At 37.3% G+C, this 19,891-nt stretch overlaps 1 protein-coding gene across 2 annotated transcripts in view; it reads right to left on the bottom strand.

Moving 5' to 3' along the window:
• COL21A1 (collagen type XXI alpha 1 chain) overlaps nt 1-19,891 on the bottom strand; it is a gene marked incomplete at both ends in the record, with an annotated part of 106,342 nt that overhangs the window by 72,211 nt on the left and 14,240 nt on the right. Inside the window, 6 exons of one of the 2 annotated variants that reach the window (XM_080699801.1) lie at nt 5,693-5,776; nt 6,080-6,088; nt 8,300-8,377; nt 9,492-9,665; nt 12,422-12,638; nt 12,735-12,903. In XM_080699801.1, the coding sequence (XP_080555927.1) occupies nt 5,693-5,776; nt 6,080-6,088; nt 8,300-8,377; nt 9,492-9,665; nt 12,422-12,638; nt 12,735-12,903 (731 nt within the window). The remainder of the gene's footprint in view (nt 1-5,692; nt 5,777-6,079; nt 6,089-8,299; nt 8,378-9,491; nt 9,666-12,421; nt 12,639-12,734; nt 12,904-19,891) is intronic. The other variant, XM_080699802.1, reaches the window with a different exon arrangement.

The following is a 19,891-nucleotide window of genomic DNA, read 5'->3' as shown; positions in this document are numbered from 1 at the left end:
AGAATAATGCCAAATCTACTTTAGTGAATTGGCAAGACCAAATAAAATTCAATTTTATTACTATTAAGTTAATACCTAACTTTTATTGGTTGTTTACTACTCTAAAGACTTACAAATACTAAATTAACTAGGTCTCATGGTAATCCTATGAAGAACATAGTTTTATTATTACCATTTTTTTCCCATAGCAAAAAGGAGGCCCATGAAGGTTAGTAATGTTTCCAGTGTCACAAAGCAATGGTAAAGACGGGATTCAAACGAAGCCAGTTCAGCTTCAGATTTGTGCTCCCAAATACTACTGTCCCTGCCCATGATAAAATGCACATGCTGATCAGCTGTGCAGGGTACTGCACACCTGTAATTCCAGTACTTGGGAGGCTGAGATGATCACAGGTTCATGGACAGCCTCAGCAGATTGTGAGACTCATCAACATACTGAGACCCTGTTCCAAAATAAAAATAAAATAGAGATGGGGGTGTAGCTTGGAGGTAGAATGCCCCTGGGCTGAATCCCCAGTAACTAACACACACACACACACACACACACACACACACACACACACACACAGCCTATATTGATCAGAACCAGATGTGGGGACTGCTAAAACATCTAACATGAAACAAATTCCAAATATATCAAATTAGACATAAGAGTTATTATTATACAACTGTGACTAAATTCCCATTTTATTCTAATTTAGTTGAAACATTTGCACATTTTGAGTTTTTAAAAAGAAATATGTACTCAGCTGAAAAGGACTATTTATTTATGTTGAACTGAATTGTGTGCCACAGGAGTTTTAAGTTGTTGACAGCAGTGGAACTGTCATGGACTAAGCTAAAACATCTCCGAATAAGGACTCTTGAGGAGTGTAAATATGAATAATTAAAGTAAGAAATGGTTACCTTTGACAAAGTAAGCTGATACAGTAAGTTGTGCATCGGAAACAAATGTATTTGAAATGTTTCACCTAAGCCCCAGAACCATGTTCACTAGTCATTTTCTATAAAGGCTAACTGCCTCCCTACTCCACCTCTGTGGTCTTTCCACATCTGAGTAACAGACCTAACATTTAAGCTTAGAGTAAATGCAGGGAGGCTGTCCCCACAAATGCGCCTGTGGCTAGTAAGTGGGAAGATACTGCCATTTGCACACACAGTCATATGACAGGATGGTGTTCACATACTAGATACAACCTCTTCTTTCATACAGCGCAGAGCCATTCCACACAGTTAACTGGGGGAAGGGGTGGATCTTACTTTTTCAATGACAACATAATTCATTCAATAAAATATTATTAATAGTAACCACTATGCCTAACACTGGAATTCTAAGGAAAATTTCCTTTTTTATATTAACCTTCATTGTGAACCAAATAAGCGCTTGAATATAAGAATTATGTTAATAATTAATTATTGCACGAATTTGCTCATTCCCTTTCATTTGAAATTAGGAATAAAACTGAATATTATTCTAGGGGCCACTATCTGATGAGAGATGTATTTCTCTGATGCCAGATGGAGCCTTCTAATACTATGATAAGTCTAAGTGCAGAGAATCACCATCATTTTGACCTGGTTTTGCAACAGGGCTGTCATAATTTTCAGAAGCTTAGAGCACTTTAAGCAGATGCCTTTCTTTATCTTAGAATAAGTCAGCATCTACCTATCTACACAATAATTCCTCCTCTGTGTCAGTCCACAATACTCAGTTCCCAGAGCTCAATTTCTGGCTAACAGAAAGGTGAGATCTGCTCTTTACAGGTAACTCTGATGGGCAGCCACAAAACTTTCCAGAAAACCTCTAACACAAATAATGGCCAGTGAGTCTCCGTGAGATCTCTAATAAAATCATCTCATCTACTTTATCCTGGGTTCTGCTGAACTAATAAATAAAACCTGATCAATACTGAAAGCCAGAAAATCTCTAAAATATGTGCCACTCACCGTATTGCTACGGATTCTGTTTTGCACATATAAGCCCCTGACCTGGGGAAGGAACCACCTCCAGATGAAAATGTCATAAAATGATGGGCATACACACATGCTAGTGTGTGCACACGTGTGTGTGTGTGTGTGTGTGTGTGTGTGTGTGTGTGTGTGTGTTCCTTTCTGCCTGCCAGATGTTCTGAAGGAAATGGAAAGCAGACCACAAAGGCAGGCCAACTCGAAGGCTGGTGGAAAACTGCAATTTCACTTAAAGTGGTAGGTGGCAATGGGGCAAGATCATGACTAAGAAGAGAGAATGAAAATGAGAAACACATGAAACTTGGAAAAGTTAAAAATTAAAACTTCACCAGCAAAGACAATGGCTGTGCTAAAAATCTGCTTGGAAACATATGCGAATTAAAATAGGCAATGCCACAAGACACCTAACGGATTCCGAAACAATAGAGGCTTCGGGTATCTCCCCAAAGGGGGCAGCCCTTCGGGGTCCATGGAGGTGGTCGAGACCTCCCTGACAGTCAGGAAAGTACCCTGGAGGTTGGTCAAGACACTCTGAGAGGTCAGACGTACGGGGTCCCTGATTCACATATTATCTCTCTGGAAAACTGGATTCTTTTATGCATCATATTTCAAGTTGAAGAGACTACTTAATATTTTTGTTGTTTGTTTTTGGTACTGGGGATTGATCCCAGGAGCATTCCACCCTTGAGATACACCTGCATACATCCTACATCCACCAGTCATTTTTATTTTGTGTGTGGCACAAAAAATACTGTGTATTCATGTGTGTGTGTGCACGCGCGTGTGTGCCACCATGCCCAGCTTTTATTTTTTTATTTTGAAACAATATCTTACTAAGTTGCTGAGGGTCTTGATAAATTGCTACGGTTAGCTTCAAATCTGTGATGGATCCTCTTGTCTTAGCCTCCCAAGTACTGGGATTGAAGGTGAGTTCCACCACACCTCACTTGTAAATATATATATTGGTGGTATTAGAGCTGGAGATGGAACCCTTCTACCTCCAGGATACAGTCCCAGACCTATTTTATATTTTTACTTGGAAACAGGATCTCTTAAGCCAGCGAGGCTGGCTTCGAACCTGCGCAATCCTCCTGCCTCTGCCTCTCAAGTGCCTCTCAAGCGGGGATTACAAGTGTGCACCACCACATCCAGCTCCCACTTATAAATATTTTTAATAATGAACCTGCTGGTAGGGCACACCAATCTGTCATACAAACTGTCTTCTACTATGAGCAATTCATAAGTATTTCCCCTTTATGTCAATGCATCCTAAATAATATGTGGTAACTTTAAAGAACACTTGAATTAACTTTCCTAAATGCAATCTAAAAATAGTTTGCAATGATAAATTGATTTATACTGTATGTATTGAAGTCAAATTTTAAGCCAAATGGCCGGGCGTGGTGGCGCACGCTTGTAATCCCCGCACTTGGGAGGCAGAGACAGGAGGATTGGACAGGTTCGAAGCCAGCCGCACATGCTGGCTTAGGAGAGCCTGTTTCCAAATTTAAAAAATGTAAAAATAGGTCTGGGAGTGTAGCCCGGAGGTAGAAGGGCTTCCAGGAACCCCAGTACCACCAAAAAAAAAAAAAAATTAAGCCAAATGGATACTTACTTGGGATGAGATAGTAAATGTATACTTTTACTCTTAAATTGTATTTCTATTATAAATTCAACAATGGGCATTAAAATGGATAAAAAATATGCACAAAGGATAGAAAGCATTAAGTTATTTTAGGTACTGTGGAGTTGAAATTAATCAAATTATGTTATATGCGTGCACAAATATGCAAAAACTAAAATTTTTTGGTCATTGTACTATAAAAGTTATAAAATTTAGTCTAAATAAACTGTACAATTCATATTTAACAAAAATAAGTGTGATCAGTTCAAGTAAGAAAGGATCAATACACACAAGCATGTTTTTTGATTAGGGAATTAAGTCTACTTTCATGTTATATATTTTCATTTAGATGATATTTTAAAATAATATTATATTAACAAATTCATCTACAGTAGAAAAACTACTCAGTATCTTAGGTGTGTCTAAGGGATGTTACAAAAAGTATTAACTTAATAACATTTATTAGCATCGAAATATATGCAGAGCATGTTGGTATGTAAAAAGTAGTTATAATCATACAAACAATGGCTCTGACGGCTCTAACTATATAAAATGCATATGTACACATGCATACAAATAAGTAAGCAAACACAACTGGAACATGTGCATATACTATCAAAAGGTAATTACTATATGATTAAATGAAACAAATATAAATTTCCCCAGAGTTAGAATCAGACATTAAACTCAAAATTTTAAAATCAAGTTAAAATATTTTACTTCATTTTTCATCTAAAAAAACATTTTGACCAATTTGACATTTAAGGATTTATAACACATTTTTAACAAATGTTATTTCTTCGTTTTTTTAAACCAGGTTGAAAGAAAATATTATTCTTGGAATCTAATAGCAGTATTTGAGGGAAAAATAACACAAATAATGCTACCTCACTTTAACGTGGGTTAGTGATAACAGTTTTACTTCCAAAACCTAGTGAGGTCCTTCACAATTTAGTGAGACCCTCTGCAGAATAAAAAATAAAATAGAGCTGGGGGTTTAGCTCAGAGGTAGTAGGTCCATGGGTTCAATCCCCAATACCACACACACACACACACACACACACACACACACACACACCAGGCAATTTCAGATAGAATATGCTTTTTAAAAACTACAACTTGGGTTTTTAACAGAAGGCATTAGGCAGGGGTTTAACAACAGGATCAATGGTAATTAAGAATTCTGTGGATTGTGCTGCTATGAACATGGGTATGCATATGTAACTGTAGTTCTCTGTTTTCAACACCTTTGGAAAGACACCCAGTATTAGGATAGCCAGACTGCATGGTGAATCCTTTCCTAGTTTTCTAAGGAATTTCCACACTGATCTCCACAGCAGCTGAACTAGTTTGCACTCCCACCAACAGTGTAGAAGAGTTCTATTTCCCCACATCCTCACCAACATTTGTTGTTATATGACTTCCTTATGCTCGCCATTCTGACTGGGGTTTGATAGAATCTCAGTGTAGTTTTGATTTGCATCTCCCTGATTGCTAATGATGTTGAATATTTTTTCATGAATCTATTGACCATTTGTATCTCTTCTTTTGTGAGGGTGTCCATCAACAGATGAATGGATTATAAAATTATGGGAAATATACACAATGGAATTCTACTAAGCAATAAATAAGAACAAAATTATGTCATTAGCAAGAAGATGCAAAGACCTGGAGAACATTATGTTAAGTGAGATCAGCCAAGCACAGAAAGAGAAGGGACATGTGTTTTCTCTAATATGCTCAAACTAGGGAGTATAAGGATACCAGAGGGACTCCAGACAGTGTAGGAGCTCCTCAGTGGAGCCAGAGAGGAAGGGGAGGGGAGGAAGAAGGCTGAGGCTCATTAATGGAAATCCTACCTGCAACTATGTGTATACATGTGAATGTGACCCTGGACACTCAGGTATCAGGAGAGGGGCACCTGTGTGAACATATGTCATTGTCAACATGATCTACGTTATGATGTGAGACTATACTGCACCAATAAAAAAGCGTAAAATAAAAATGTAGAGCTAGTAAAAGAAAAAAGAATTTTGTACATTTGAGCAGTTGTTGTTGTTTGTATGTTTTAACAAAAATATTATGTTAAATATTACTCACTTTGGGACCTTGTAGTCCTGGTTTTCCTGGAGGGCAGATACAAGGAGCTGGTGTTGAACCTACATCACTGGGGCCATTAAGACACTACAAAGACAAAAACAGAAATAACAAACATGGAAAGACATATGTCAACACACATGTATATAAACACCTGGATATGTATATATGTTTGTGTAAAATGGTAAAGATATCTTACTGTTGATATCCAATTTAATTTAGCATAATCTGATAAGAAATTATAAATCAAAAGCCTATGAATACTAAATATAATCAAATTACATAAAAATGGGTTCTATTTGTCTAACATACTTACAGCTGGTGAGATGCAGCTAAATGGTCCCACAGTGCAAATATTACCTTAAGGAGAATAATAGTATCCAAGCCTACCTCTCCATTCTGAAAGAAAAATAACACACATGTTTTAAAATATATTTTAATTAAATTTCTAAATAACAGATAGCTTACTGTCCAGATGAGATATACATGAAGAATCAAATCTAACAAGAGTAAAATATTTGCTTGCACCTATTCTAAAAAATACTTAGGTAGACACGTTACTACTATGTATGTGCATGATTAAAAAAGAAAAGAAAGAAAGTAAAGAATGAAAGGCAAAATATTAAAACATCAAGGCTGCCTGATATAACAGCCACACAAAACCAAAATATTCTTCAGGTGAGATTTATATGCACTGTTTTACTACCTGGAAGTTGTCTAAAAACCAGACATAAAAGGAGCCAAAACACTTCTGAGAAAGTCACAAACGGTAAAGTACATTAAATCTTTATGCATTTTACTTTTGCAGAGCTGCTCCGTTTCTTACTTGGTAGCACCCAGCTATTGTTGTTTTTTATTTAATTGATGCAGTGTATTCATACACCTTGATGAGGTTCAGGATGACAGAGCCATATATGCACACAGTACTTTGTGAGCCCTTTCCCAGTTCCCACCCCACTTTGTTTTATAAGTTAGTATCATCTTTCCAAACAGTAACAAGTTAGATTCGAAAATGAGTAGGTGGTAATGACAGTGCAGAAGGTACACAAGCCGCGTGAAGTCACAGTTGGGAGGAAGAATGGAGGTAGAAAATGAAAAAAGGGGATTGATAACTTAAAAGCTGCAATGCTTTTTATTATATGGGAAGGTAATGGTAAATATCTTAAGTCAATGCAAACACATCAATAAATAAAGTATGAGCTAAGCATGGTGTCATAAGCTTGTAATCCCAGTACTTGGGAGCCTGGGACAAGAGAATCATAGGTTTGAGACCAGCCTTAGCAACTTGATGAGGCCCTGTTTAAAAATAAAAAAAATAAAATAGGGCTAGGGGTATAGCTCAGAGGTGGTACAATGTCACTGGGTTCAAACCTCACGAAGAAGAAGAAGAAGAAGAAGAAGAGAAGAAGAAGAAGAAGAAGAAGAAGAAGAAGAAGAAGAAGAAGAAGAAGACGACGGACGACGACGAACGGACGAGGAGGAGGAGGAGGAGGAGGAGGAGAGGAGAGGAGGAGGAGGAGGAGGAGGAGGAGGAGGAGGAGGAGAAGAAGAAGAAGAAGAAGAAGAAGAAGAAGAAGAAGAAGAAGAAGAAGAAGAAGAAGAAGAAGATGAAGAAGGCGGCTGTACAGTAGACTATCAAGTACAAAGATTTCTAGTACTTCTAGGAGAGATTTATATGCCAAGTTATATGTATCTAAACTACAAGCTACAATATTTAAACAATTATCCAGGATGAGTCATTTCTAGAAGGTATCATGTTTGATTTTATTACAGATTTAGGATTACAGATCATAAAATATGCTGTCCTATGTCCCCAAGTTTCTGAACTTGTGGATTCATAAGTTATTTGACTTGATAGGAAAGTGATAATAGTGTGACTATACAAATTTAAAGGATAATGGACAGTTCAAACACCACTGGGAATCCACATTATCAAACAGTTTTCCAATATTCTACTTAATCCCATTAAAATAACCAAATAATTTTCCCAGGGGAAATGGACTTGATCACACGTGCACACACACACACACACACAATCATCTATCTCTATATGCTATAACACTTTGGCTTAAAATAATTTTCCTCCCAATACAATAATGAAAATGGCTAAATAGTAAAGTTCCTCATACTGTAGAACCATAATAAAACCTTACCTCATTAATAGTAACAAAAAGAAAACCATTAGAGTTTCAGAAAAAAATGCTAGTGAATAGGAAAATAATTCCCTACTCTTCCTAACTGAGCATTTTGGGTGTTAGGGTCTATGTTTAATTAAGTACAGAAGTACATTTCACACACTGATGGACAGCACCTGGTGTCTTGGAGCAGGCCCAAAACTCTTCACCGGAGCATTGAGGTTAGCACAATCAGAGTGGTGTGGAAAACAACATTTTTTTTTAACCTGTGTTAATTCATTCACATTTGCACAGTTTTCCATTTAACTTTATTTTAGTTGTGAATTTCAAAATATATTCTGCTCTGTGTAACTTTATGTCTGGTAACAATAACAAAGTAGCTCTATATATTAAATAAGACAGATACTATATTTTTTATTTATTACTTTGAATGTACTAAAGAACACTTGGGAGAAAGACTATGCCTCCTACTTACAAATCCAGGAATCTCACAGGCTGTCTCCCGGTTGTTCTGTTCTGGGTCACAGTAGATTCGCAGCTTTTGGACGTCAAACTAGGAACACAAACCCAGTCTGGTTAAAGTTGAGGCTCAAGCTGTTTCATAAGAGCGACTCAGATATGCAGACACAAGTACTATGGCTAAGTCATTTTGTAAGGTTTAGATCACAACATTTAGCTAAAACAATTAAAATATAAAACTTGAATGCCAAACATGTGAAGATGTAATGCGACATAGCTCCCATCAAAAATGTCCCTTGCATCAAGAACAGAGCTCTGATTTTCTTCAGGAACCTGGGGAAAGTGTTCAGCATTCCTACATTAAGAGCAAGTCTGCAGAGCTTTTCCTGGGACACTTAAAAGATTCCACAGGTTTCCTGTGTTTATCCTAAATCTCTGCAGCATCCCTGATCATACAGGGTAGAGTTAAGAAGCCATGTGGGCTTAGAGATTGAGTCTCTTGAATAAAAGATATGTAATGCATAGGCTCAGCACCTGTGGTGGTTTAAATATTTACTGCAGTTTGACATGTAGCATTAACACACGGTGACCATGGATGTAATCACACATTTGAATGTGACAGAGTCTTCCCCTAATAGAAACAGAGTAGGGGGACAGATCTTTTTAAATGAAAGATTTTTCTGGAATGGCTTTTACACACACGCTATTCAACCTAAACACATGTTTTCTAAATAGATGTCAAAAAGTCAAAATAAAACTTTGTAAGGTATGAGGTGAAAGTACCACAATCACTGTATTTCTAAGTAACAGTTTTGTTAGTGAAAAACCATGAAACACATTAATCTAATTTTACCCTCACAGCTGCAAAGAGATTTTTTTTTATAGTCCTCACAGCCCTAACCATATTACGCTTTCCAAATACATTATTTAAGCTACGTTTCTCCTGGGAGATGTGAAATTAATGTTTCCTAGAATTCTCCCTCTACTCAGAAGAACATTTTTCCAAGTATTCTTGTAAAACACATCAAGTCTAATTTTGCATTTTGCTACACACATACTGTTTCACCCATGAACTGACCACATTTTTAATAAAAGTATCTTAAGAGAATTCATCATTAAGTTTAACAGTTATCATAGTAAATACTACTACAAAAGACAACCAAAGTTTTATTTTATACACTACAAAAAGCAAATCATTATTTATCCACCTGAACAGTTTCTTCTTTTCCAGAATATTTTCCAATTTGTGTTTGCCCACTGATGAAGATCCCTAAAGCTGGATGCAAGGGCTTATTGTCAATTTGCTGATCATCAATAAACAGAGTTACATCTTGCTCTGTGACCAAGAGACGAATCTGATGCCAGCCTTCATCAAATAATACCTAGGGGAAGAAAATGTAGACGATTCATACACAAAGTCTCTAACACCCTTTTACTGTCTTCCTACTCCATTGCTCCCAACCATTGCAACAAAAATCTGAACCACACAGATTATATACTAATTTTCCAAACCTAACTGGGCCTCCTATGCTAGCCACTGATTCTTATTAATTTCTATCTAAGTTCTTATTTGATATCCCGAAGTAGTTTTGTCAAGCAGTTTACTGCAGCAACTTCCCCGAAATTGCAAATGAGCCCCTAACCTCTGAATCTAAATGGCTTCTCTTAACCCTCGTCTTACTTACTTCTTTGTAACTCTGGACCCCATGACTAGTCCACCTTTCTTGATATTCTCAATTGACTGCTATAATATAAACTATCTTGAGCACCTCCTACTATTGCTTATTCTCTACGTCTCTGAGGGCTCCTCTCCCTATCTGAGGGCTCAACCTGCCCTATAATGAGGGCATCCCTCAACGATCTGTCCTTGGAATTTTTCACTCTGACCTTCGACAATCTCATCCATTCCTACATGTCAATGATGACTTCTGTGTAATAACTCCCATATCTACATCAGTAGCCTGGACCTCTCTCCTATACATGTACCCTATAATTCTGAGATAGAAAAATCTTGTAAGGGTGCCCCCAAACCAACTGAGCAGAACACATAATGAAGTTGAACTACACCCACACATCTTTTCTCTCTCCCTATTTTTCTTGGCTAATAACATTCTCCTTTTCTAAAAATGTAAGTTTGTCTTCCTGCATTGTAATAATAAGCCACAGGTGCAGTTACATCAAATATAATCTCTTTAACACAGCTCCCATTCACTTCTCCATTTCCAGGTTACTGCTCTAATTTTAGGCTTGCAGGTATCTTGCTTCGTTTTCAAACATATTTCTATCTGTGGCCATTCCCTCTCCAATCCATCTTTCACATCTCCATTAGAATTCATCCCTCTCACTCATGTTTTGCTAGGGGAGACATTCCATCTTATCCATTTGTGCCTCCCTAGTATCTGGAAGGATAACAGGATAAATTTGGGGAAAAAATGTTTATGGAAGAAAGAGGAGAAGGGATTGCTTTGACCAAAACACATCTATCATCTATAAGCAAGAGCTTCTTATAACACTCTCCCTGCCAGCCACTGAATAAAATCCAGACCCATCTGTACGGCTCCTTGAAAACTGGGCTTCTATCTTACTACCCTTTTTTTCCATGTATCTGATGCTCCAAATACATGGGGCATCATTTGCCATTCTCTAAATAAAAACCTTTCATTTTACTACACACATAACTACTCAATTCTAAACCATTGACTTAGTGTACTCATATCTTTCTCCATCCAAATCCTATATATCCTTCAAAAACAAATTCAAAAACCATCTTGTTTATCAAGATTTTCCCACATTTTGTGCCAGAATCTGTTTTCCCCCCAACACTCCACTCACACTTTATACTTCTATTTGATACAAGTCATTGAGTATTCCATTATAAATAAACTCCTTATTTATACTTAGTTTATTATTTGCTTTCTCTTAAAGAACCTATCACTTGGGATTTTTTATTTTGCTTTTGGGGGGGGGGAGTAAGGACTTTTTTGGTACCAGAGATTGAACCCTGGGGCATTCTATGTTTAAGCCACACCCTCAGACTCTCTCTTTCTGGAAACAAGATCTTGCCAAATTACTGAGGCTGGCCTAGAACCTACAATCCTTCTGTTTTAGCCTTCCAAGTACTGAGAGTACAGACCTGCACCACTGGTCCCAGCACATTGGTTTTTAATAAAGATAGAAGACCACAATTTTTTAAACTGAATATGCTTACTGAATGAATAAATTGCATAAACACATAATTTTCACATACAATCATGCATATGTCCTAAATTATATAAAATGTACTTTTAGGTTATCATAATTATAATAATGAGTAAAACTTAATTGATTATATCACTGCATCTTTATTTGAACACATGGCTTAGAAAATAAACTATTTTATTTTATTTTATTATATATATGTTTTTGGGAAATAAAATATATTCCTAATTAAGTTAAATTCTGTATCCATTATTATCTGATACTTAATGCTTTAATAGATGGATCTTTATCTCAGTAGCTCATAAGATATAGCAGTGTAAAATAGCTCTACATGACTTTGAAATCAAGTAGATTTGAATCAGAAATTCTGGGGGAGTAGTGAGGACTGAACCCAGAGCTTTTCTACCTCTGAGGTACATCCTCAGCCATATTTTATTTTTTATTTTGAAACAGAATCTCACTAAGTTGAAGAGGGACTCACTAAGCTGCTGAGGCTGGCTATAAACCTGTAATCTTCCTATCTCAGTCTCCCAAGTAATGGGATTAAGGTGTATGCCACCATGTCTGGCTAAATCAATTCTTGATGCCAGCATTTACAAGCTGTTTTGCTTTGAAAGGGAACTTGACCTTGAACATAAGGTTTTTCTTTGTTTTGTTTTGCTTTTCGTCTGAAAAAATGGGAGCAATATTTTCTTCATCCGATGTTTATTATCTTTAAATGTGCCTGGCACTCAAAAGATGATCATTCTCCTGACTCTTTGTCCTTATACTGATTAAAAAACAAATCTCCTTTCTCTGTTGCTTTTCATAAATAAACATTAAAATATGAATTCAACATCTTTTAGTCATGTTAACATTATAACTCTCTCACAGGCAACACACACATACCTAATGGTGTTTCCCATGGTTATGAATACCAATCATACCAAGGCTTCTTTACCTTGACTTGAGGGTCAGCAAAGGTGGCCACCTGGGAGCCATTAATGACACTGGTTGTGGTGAATGATAAGGTTTTGTCCACACCATTTAGGGTAACTGCTATCTGTGGCCTTCCATCCATGGTTAATATTCTCCATAAATCCCACATTTTCTTCACCTTAAATCTCTGAGTGGAAACAAATACATATGATGGAGGAAGGCCTTCCGGGAAAACATTGCTAAAAAGAAAAGAATATGTATGAGCTTGAAGAATTTTCAATATCCCTGCAAACAGATATATTTTTTAAAAAGTTGTATCAACACATAATTCTTACCTTGTCAATTCTGATAAATCAATTTTTGATGTTACTTCATAGCCTTTTAACTTCGTTGGTGAAAGCTGGATTCTTTTCTTAACTTTTTTCTTTACACCTAAACCCAGAAGAATATCAAATCCCTTCTCATCACGAGCTGCCACAGGAATTCGTGTTGGACAAACAGATTCTACAAAGGAAAAGTAGTAAATGTGGGTTAATTGTGAACTACTCCAAGGAGCTGGGCGTGGTGGCACACGCTTATAATCCCAGGCTTAGACAGGAGGATTGCAGGTTGGCAGCTAGCCTCAGCTACTTAGTGAGGCCCTCCAAAAATAGAAGAGGAAAACTTGATGGATTATTTTAAGGACAGCATCACACTTAAGGTTGTAATATAAAGCAACATAATAGCTGAGAGGCAGGAGAACACTGGAAAAGGATTTATGATTCCCATTCAGGACTTGCTATTAATTTAGTCATGTGACCCTGGACAATGTTCCTCAATGTCCTAGATCTAGACCATGAACTCTAAGATTCTCTTCTTGTACCACCAGCATTTGATACTTGTTCTTGAAGTTCTTCCAGTTGAAGCACTTTGTCATCCTACAACTCAAGTATCATTAGTTCTTTCACTCTGGAAAAAAGAAAAAACTTAACCTGGGTCTTATTTACACATGGAAGTTTTTCAAATGACCCATTATTTCAACTCTGATTATTAATATATCAATCATATTTATAAATAGGTAAGGAATAGTTCCTTTAAAAATCACTAACATTACACACAGAGAATTAGCTACATAAATCATAAAATATTGATATACTTTATAGTTCTCTGAAAAACTATGTTGGAAAAACTTTATGGCTGACGTGCTATTAAGCTGTCGTGCCGTGGAAATGTTACAGTGGTTTCAGACTTCCCCAAGGCCTTTACATAATGTATACAGTGAGCATGCCTGTTTATGTTTTATAGAACAGCTAAAAGAATAAAACAAGAATAAACTCCACTAAACATACTTTAAGTGAATCACCCTCTTCTGTAACACTAAAGGTAGGGAAAGGTAGGACATTTATAGCACAATAAAAAGTAATGATATAGATTTTACTAGCCCCCAAAGTACAGTTATAACCTGTTCCACAGAGTATGGGAAATAAAATAAAGGTTTGACATAAGTAAAATTGGATGTATTCCTGGGAAGCAATGGTTATTTTTCTCTTCAGATCTTTCACATGCTGTGTTTTGAAGGGGCATGATCAATTACATCCTTATCCTCTCAGGCAGCTTGGAGCTGAGTACCAAGGAGGGAAAGAAATGAGATGAACCGAAAACCTGGGTTAGATGAAGCTGCAGATGGTGGTGAACCCCACCCACCCAGCAATGTAGGGCAGAGTGGATCCCCACTCTTCCTAGGCGTAGGCCTGTGTGCTAAGCTCACCAGGGGCTACGGAAGAAGCCAGGACACTCCAGTTCCACAGAGCTGCCAACCCAAAGGAAGACTCCCGAGGGCGCTCTGATCCACGACCAGGCACTTACGGCCTCACTGATCTGAAGCTTCCTTCCCACACTTCCATGTGAAAACAAGACAGGCATGGAATAAGTGGTCCCAATAATGGCCAATTACACAATGTCAAGCCACAGCCCAACAAATAAAGTTAAACTCTTCCAGTCGGGGTTGTTTGTTTGTTTGTTTGTTTGAGTTGGGTAGAGGAAGGTATATAGACAAATCTCCCTTCAAATGCATTTGATCTAAAACTGGAAAAGAAAGTTCAGCTTAAAAGAAAGAGTATTCAATATGATATCATAGGGATATTCAGATTTGAACTATTACTTTGATTTGCTATACAAAAGAGAAGTTATAAAGTGTTGGACAAAGAGCTCAAACTTGAGACAGAAACCTTAAGAGCAGGCTGGAGGCTCTCTCCTAACTTCTCACAAAGCTCTGGATCCTCACTCATGAAATAGAACAAGGATCTCCACAGAGCTTGTCCAGGGATCAGAGGTGGTGCTGTACTTGAAAGGCTTTGCAACCACAATTGGCCTACAAGTGCAGAGATAAAGCAAGCACATGCTCATCTTTATAATAAGATGCTGTACACAGCACCCTGATCTCCAAAACCTTATAGGAAACAGTGTCTCACATGTGTGAAGTCAGAATATAAATAATCAATCAATGATTTGTTCACAAATTTCTAAAAAGTTCTATAATTTCTATGTCCCAAGGAAATCAAATACAAAGAGAGACTCAGTTGGGATCTTGTATAACCCCTACAACAGATAAGTAGACCTTAGATAGACCATGTTAATGTAAAGCAAGACAGCTGGGAGCAAGGCCAGAAATAAACAGAACAAAAACAGAACCCTGAAGAACTAAATTCACAAACGGTTTCCTGAAGTTTAATTTTGTTTTACTCCAGTATGTCAGAGACCTTTCTGAACAGGAATGCCTTGAGCGTGAGCACAGGTTATCTTGTTTATTTCAAACTCTGACATCCAGTAATATTTCCTTTTCTGTTAAACCTCAGAGCTTAGTGATACAAGTCACTCAGTCTTACTGGAGTCATAAGAAATGTGTTTTGTCTAAATCCTGTCATGTAGAGAAATATAAAAACTGTATAGCTGGTGTTTAGACACAGAAATCAAATACATCCAACTATGCCTTATAGGCAATACAATATTGATAGCAAAATAAATTATCCAAATAGCAATTCTTTTACCAAAGCTTAGATAAATAATAAAGAAGGCAGCCCCACATTCAAACAGATTTTTTTTTCTTGTCGCAGATTGAATGACCTCATCCTCTTTCACTAGCAAATAATTTTACTTCCTTGAAACCTAGGAGGACTCGGAGTGAACAGTCCTTCATCTGGGGAGGATGTCTGCCAGATGCAGGACTGGCAGTGAAGGACAGTAAGTTTAGATGTTATGATGCTGCCTCAATGTTAAGTCGATTGGAACACTAGGCTCCAACTAACCATGAGCACAACTTGCGCATAAACCAAAAGAATAAACATCTTTGGCACCAGTACCTTGGTTCAGTAATAAGAGGTTATATTATTTTTGACCAGGAAAATATAAAACATGAAAATCCATTTTTGTCTTAAAAATAGTAATATATATATATATATATATATATATATAATTATAAAGGCTTAAATTTTTAACCTGTGTGTTGTTTGCCAATGTGGCATTCAACTTTTTTATTTTAAAGAATTAGCCGGGCATGATGGCACATTCTTGTAATCCCCACACTTGGGAGGCAGAGACAGGAGGATCGCGCAGGTTCGATGCCAGCCATGCGCGCTGGCTTAGGAGACCCTGTTTCCAAATAAAAATGTAAAAATAGGTCTGGGAGTGTAGCCTGGAGGTAGAAGGGCTTCCAGGAATCCCAGTACCATATATATATATATATATATATATATATGATGAAATTTTGTTAAGTTTTTTTTCTCTTTTTGAATACTGTGGAGAAAAGGTAATGTGTTTGCATTTCCTTTACATATACCCAGATAGTAGTATGTATAAAATTCCTTTACTTTATTCTTTCCTTCATTTGTTTTGTTTTTAATTGGAACTAGCAGAACTTTTGTCAGATCTTAGGTATATACAATTCCAACACAAAACATCTTATTTCTTGGGCTTTGGTTTATAGAAATAGGACTCGTCCATTAATTTGTTTTAACCAAACATCCAAGCACCTCGATGAATATGAACCTCTATTTCTATAGCACACTGATCTTAATTTTTCTAGAATATGGTATATCACCGAGGCCTGAGGTATTCACTTCGCCAAAGATCCAACCACAAGAAAGAGAGGCTGACAAAGTCAGGAGTCAGCCCCAAATCCAGGCCTCACTACAGAGACGGGGCTGTTCCACGGTAAAACCGCAGGTCTCACATTTACAAGAAACACTCTCAGAAGATTTGATCTTTTACTCCACATAATGTTGAAAGCATGCATGCTTTATTGAACAGTAGACTGTTTTTCTCTGTCTAGTAGGAATTACATCATGTCGTATTCATCTGTTTTTGTATATGAAGTCATTTGAGTTGTTTTTGGTTTTTAACTATTGTGAATAAGCTGCTGCAAACATTCTCCAACATGTTCTTTGATAGACATATGGAATTATTTTTTCACAGGTAAAATATCTAGAAGAGTTGTTGCTTCATAAGGCTTGCGTGCTTTACACTATAGTGTCAAAAACTTTTCCAAAGAAATGGGTCATAGGAGAAACTCTAGATGAAAAAGGAAATCCTATAGAGGAGCAAACAAGACAACCTAAATGAGGGGATGGGAGGGGGGAAGAAGGAAATTTCCTAAAACACACAATGTACTTAAACATATTGAAGCTGACCACTAAGCCAAGCAAGGGAAGGAGGAATGGGGAGGGAATGGGATAGGAATTGGGTAGGGGTTAAATTGGTGATGTGTACATGTATGTACACACAAGTTTTTTACCCCGATATGATGTATGAATATAATGTACCAATAAAAAATTAAGAGAAAAAACTTTTCCAAAGTTTTTGTACCAACTTTCTATCTCAGTAGAATGCCTATTGACACTTGAAAAAGATATAAGGGTTATGAAAATAAAATAGGTAAATAGGTGATAGCTATTATGCATAATATTTCATAGAGAAAGAGGAGAAAGTAGAATGAGCTAATGAGATATTCACACAACAAAGTTACATGCTTATATCTTTCTTAGTAATAATTAACCAGTAATAACCGAATAGCTACATCTTTTTTTTTTTTTTTTTGGCGGGTCTGGGGATGGAACACCCCCTGCCCTATTTTTTATTCTTTATTTTGAAACCGGGTCTCACTGAGTTGCAGAGGGCCTCACTAAGTAGCTGAGGATGTCCGTGGACCACGATCCTCCAGGTCTCAGCCTCCCGAATGCTGGGATTACAAGCATGCGCCACTCCGGCTGAATAGCTACATCTTGATTCAATTACAGATACCAAAGTTTATAGGCTTTAATGTGTATATTTTCTGAATTATGCCATAGTCATTCTACTTTCCCTACAAACATAAATTTTCACACACAATACACTTATTTAAAAGTGTCATCTCTAAATAAATAAAACATCATGTCTTTAGTGTACCACACATGTCTGACAATATTAAATTGCCTTCAATTCAGATTAGAATTTGATTGTTTTCATTACAAAGAGACTACAGAGTGATTCTCTAGCTAACTTACAAGATTTCATGAAATATTTTAACCAAGTCTACCCTACCCATCAAATATCACCCTCAGTGGTTGGGAATTCATGAATATGCATACTTATACTGGAGAAACAAAAAATAGAGATTCAGACAAATATGAAAGTAGAGAAATCCATCACCTATTTGCTCTGGAATCATAGAAGCTAGAATATTAGTCTCCTCCACAGAATTTTAGTCATCTTGGCCATGGTTCCTGATGTATCTACCCTTATTCTTTGGGACTTGTACAAAAACCCTAATTGAACTGAGTACGGTAGGGCTATGTACCAAGCCATGGTTAGCAAATTAGGGATAATCAAATTATCTAGCAATCTTCAAGCAAATAACAGTACAAAGTACAAGTAATTTTGATTGAGGGAAAAAAAGAAGTCCTTAGCATCATTCCAAGTTAAAGTACATGAAGGTCAAGGAAGGAAGGGAGAGGAAGCCCAAAGTTTATTGGGGCAGGGGACAAATTGGCACATGTACTACCGAGTCAGGGCGTGTCTACTCTCATCCTTCCCAAACCCCCTCTCTTCCGCCTCCTCTTTCTCTCACTGTATCTCATTTTAAAATAAAAAACCTCTTCAAAGCTGAAAAATCACGAGTCAGCAGCACATTAAACACAAATCATTTTGATCTTTTCTGGATATTCTACAAGGCAAAAGTTATCAGGTATGCTAGATCCATAAAAGAAAAATAATTTGCATTCATAAGATATAAAATTACACCTCTAGACCAAACTTCTAGCCTCACCTTATGAAAAACTAAGGTTTACTCAAAGAAGCTAAAGCTAAGGTTACATGGCTAATTGGGGGCAGACCCAGTCAGAGTTCTGTCCTCTGAACTATTATGTCGGGGAATATCATATATTATTTTAAAATATACATTTCCTGCATCATCTAAAAGTCAAGACAATAGAATGTGGAACATTCAAGCAGGCTTCTAAAAACTGACCTTCAACCACTTGTACCAGAATCAAAATACAGGCTCTGAAACTGAGTGACGCCAACCATAGACAGTTGGAAGACCTTAAAGATACCCAAAGATGGGTATCTTCAGCAACATGGATATCCCAGTTCCAGCTCACGTTACCCCTAAAGAAGCACTCCTTTAGCAATAATATGCAGACTTTTATGAGACCTGCACAATCAGGCTGGGATACTGCAGAAGCCTGGCTGAGCACAGGCCAAGCATGGCCACAGTGAAACGGGGAAAAGCAATTTCTCTTTGATCGTGCCAGGTTAGACTCCAAGTTGGCACAGATCAAAGAGTGCATGCTTCTGTCTCAGAGAAACAAGAGGAGGATGTGCACCTGATATGCAGGGTTTTCCCACAGCTGCCTGAGGGACTGACTTCTGTTTTGCCTTATGTGGAGAGCTGAGAGATTTCCCATAGTTTGGATGCCTGGGGTCACTGAGAACAAAGAAAAGAGGGGTGTGTCTTGCTGTGGCTGGCACAATTAAGTATACTTGGGAAAAGGCTCACAACCTGAGGCATCTCCCTCAAAGGAAGAGAAAGGGTGGAGTATGTATCTGGCATTCTGACGTTTTTGAAGGACTGCCTGAGGGACTGCTGTCTCTCATGACTGACTAAGGGCACTAAGGAACCAGCAAAATTTACGTAATTAGTGGAGGCTGATAACAAGGGTTTGTGGTACCAGTGTGGCTACAGAACTAAATCGCTTATAGCACCACAAATTGACACTAGATGAAAGAAGTTTTTGAAAAATTAAACTGCAAGTTGACAAATGAGAAGTTGGTTGCATGAGCAAGCCTAGCCTAGCACAATGACATATGCTTATAATCCCAGATATTTGGGAGGCTGGGCTGAGAGGATTAATTGAGTCCAGGAGTTGAAGATTAGCCTGGGCAACACAGAGAGACCAGATGAGGGAGTGAGGGAGTTAGGAAGATGCACAGGCCCAAAGAAGTTGCATCCCATTAAAAAAAATAATAAAGGGAATAGGGA

The sequence above is a fragment of the Muscardinus avellanarius genome (genome assembly GCF_963383645.1).
Source record: "Muscardinus avellanarius genome assembly, chromosome: 8".
Classification (NCBI taxonomy): domain Eukaryota; kingdom Metazoa; phylum Chordata; class Mammalia; order Rodentia; family Gliridae; genus Muscardinus; species Muscardinus avellanarius.
Note: the sequence above shows the minus strand (reverse complement) of the source record. Positions and strands in the feature narration are given on the sequence as shown.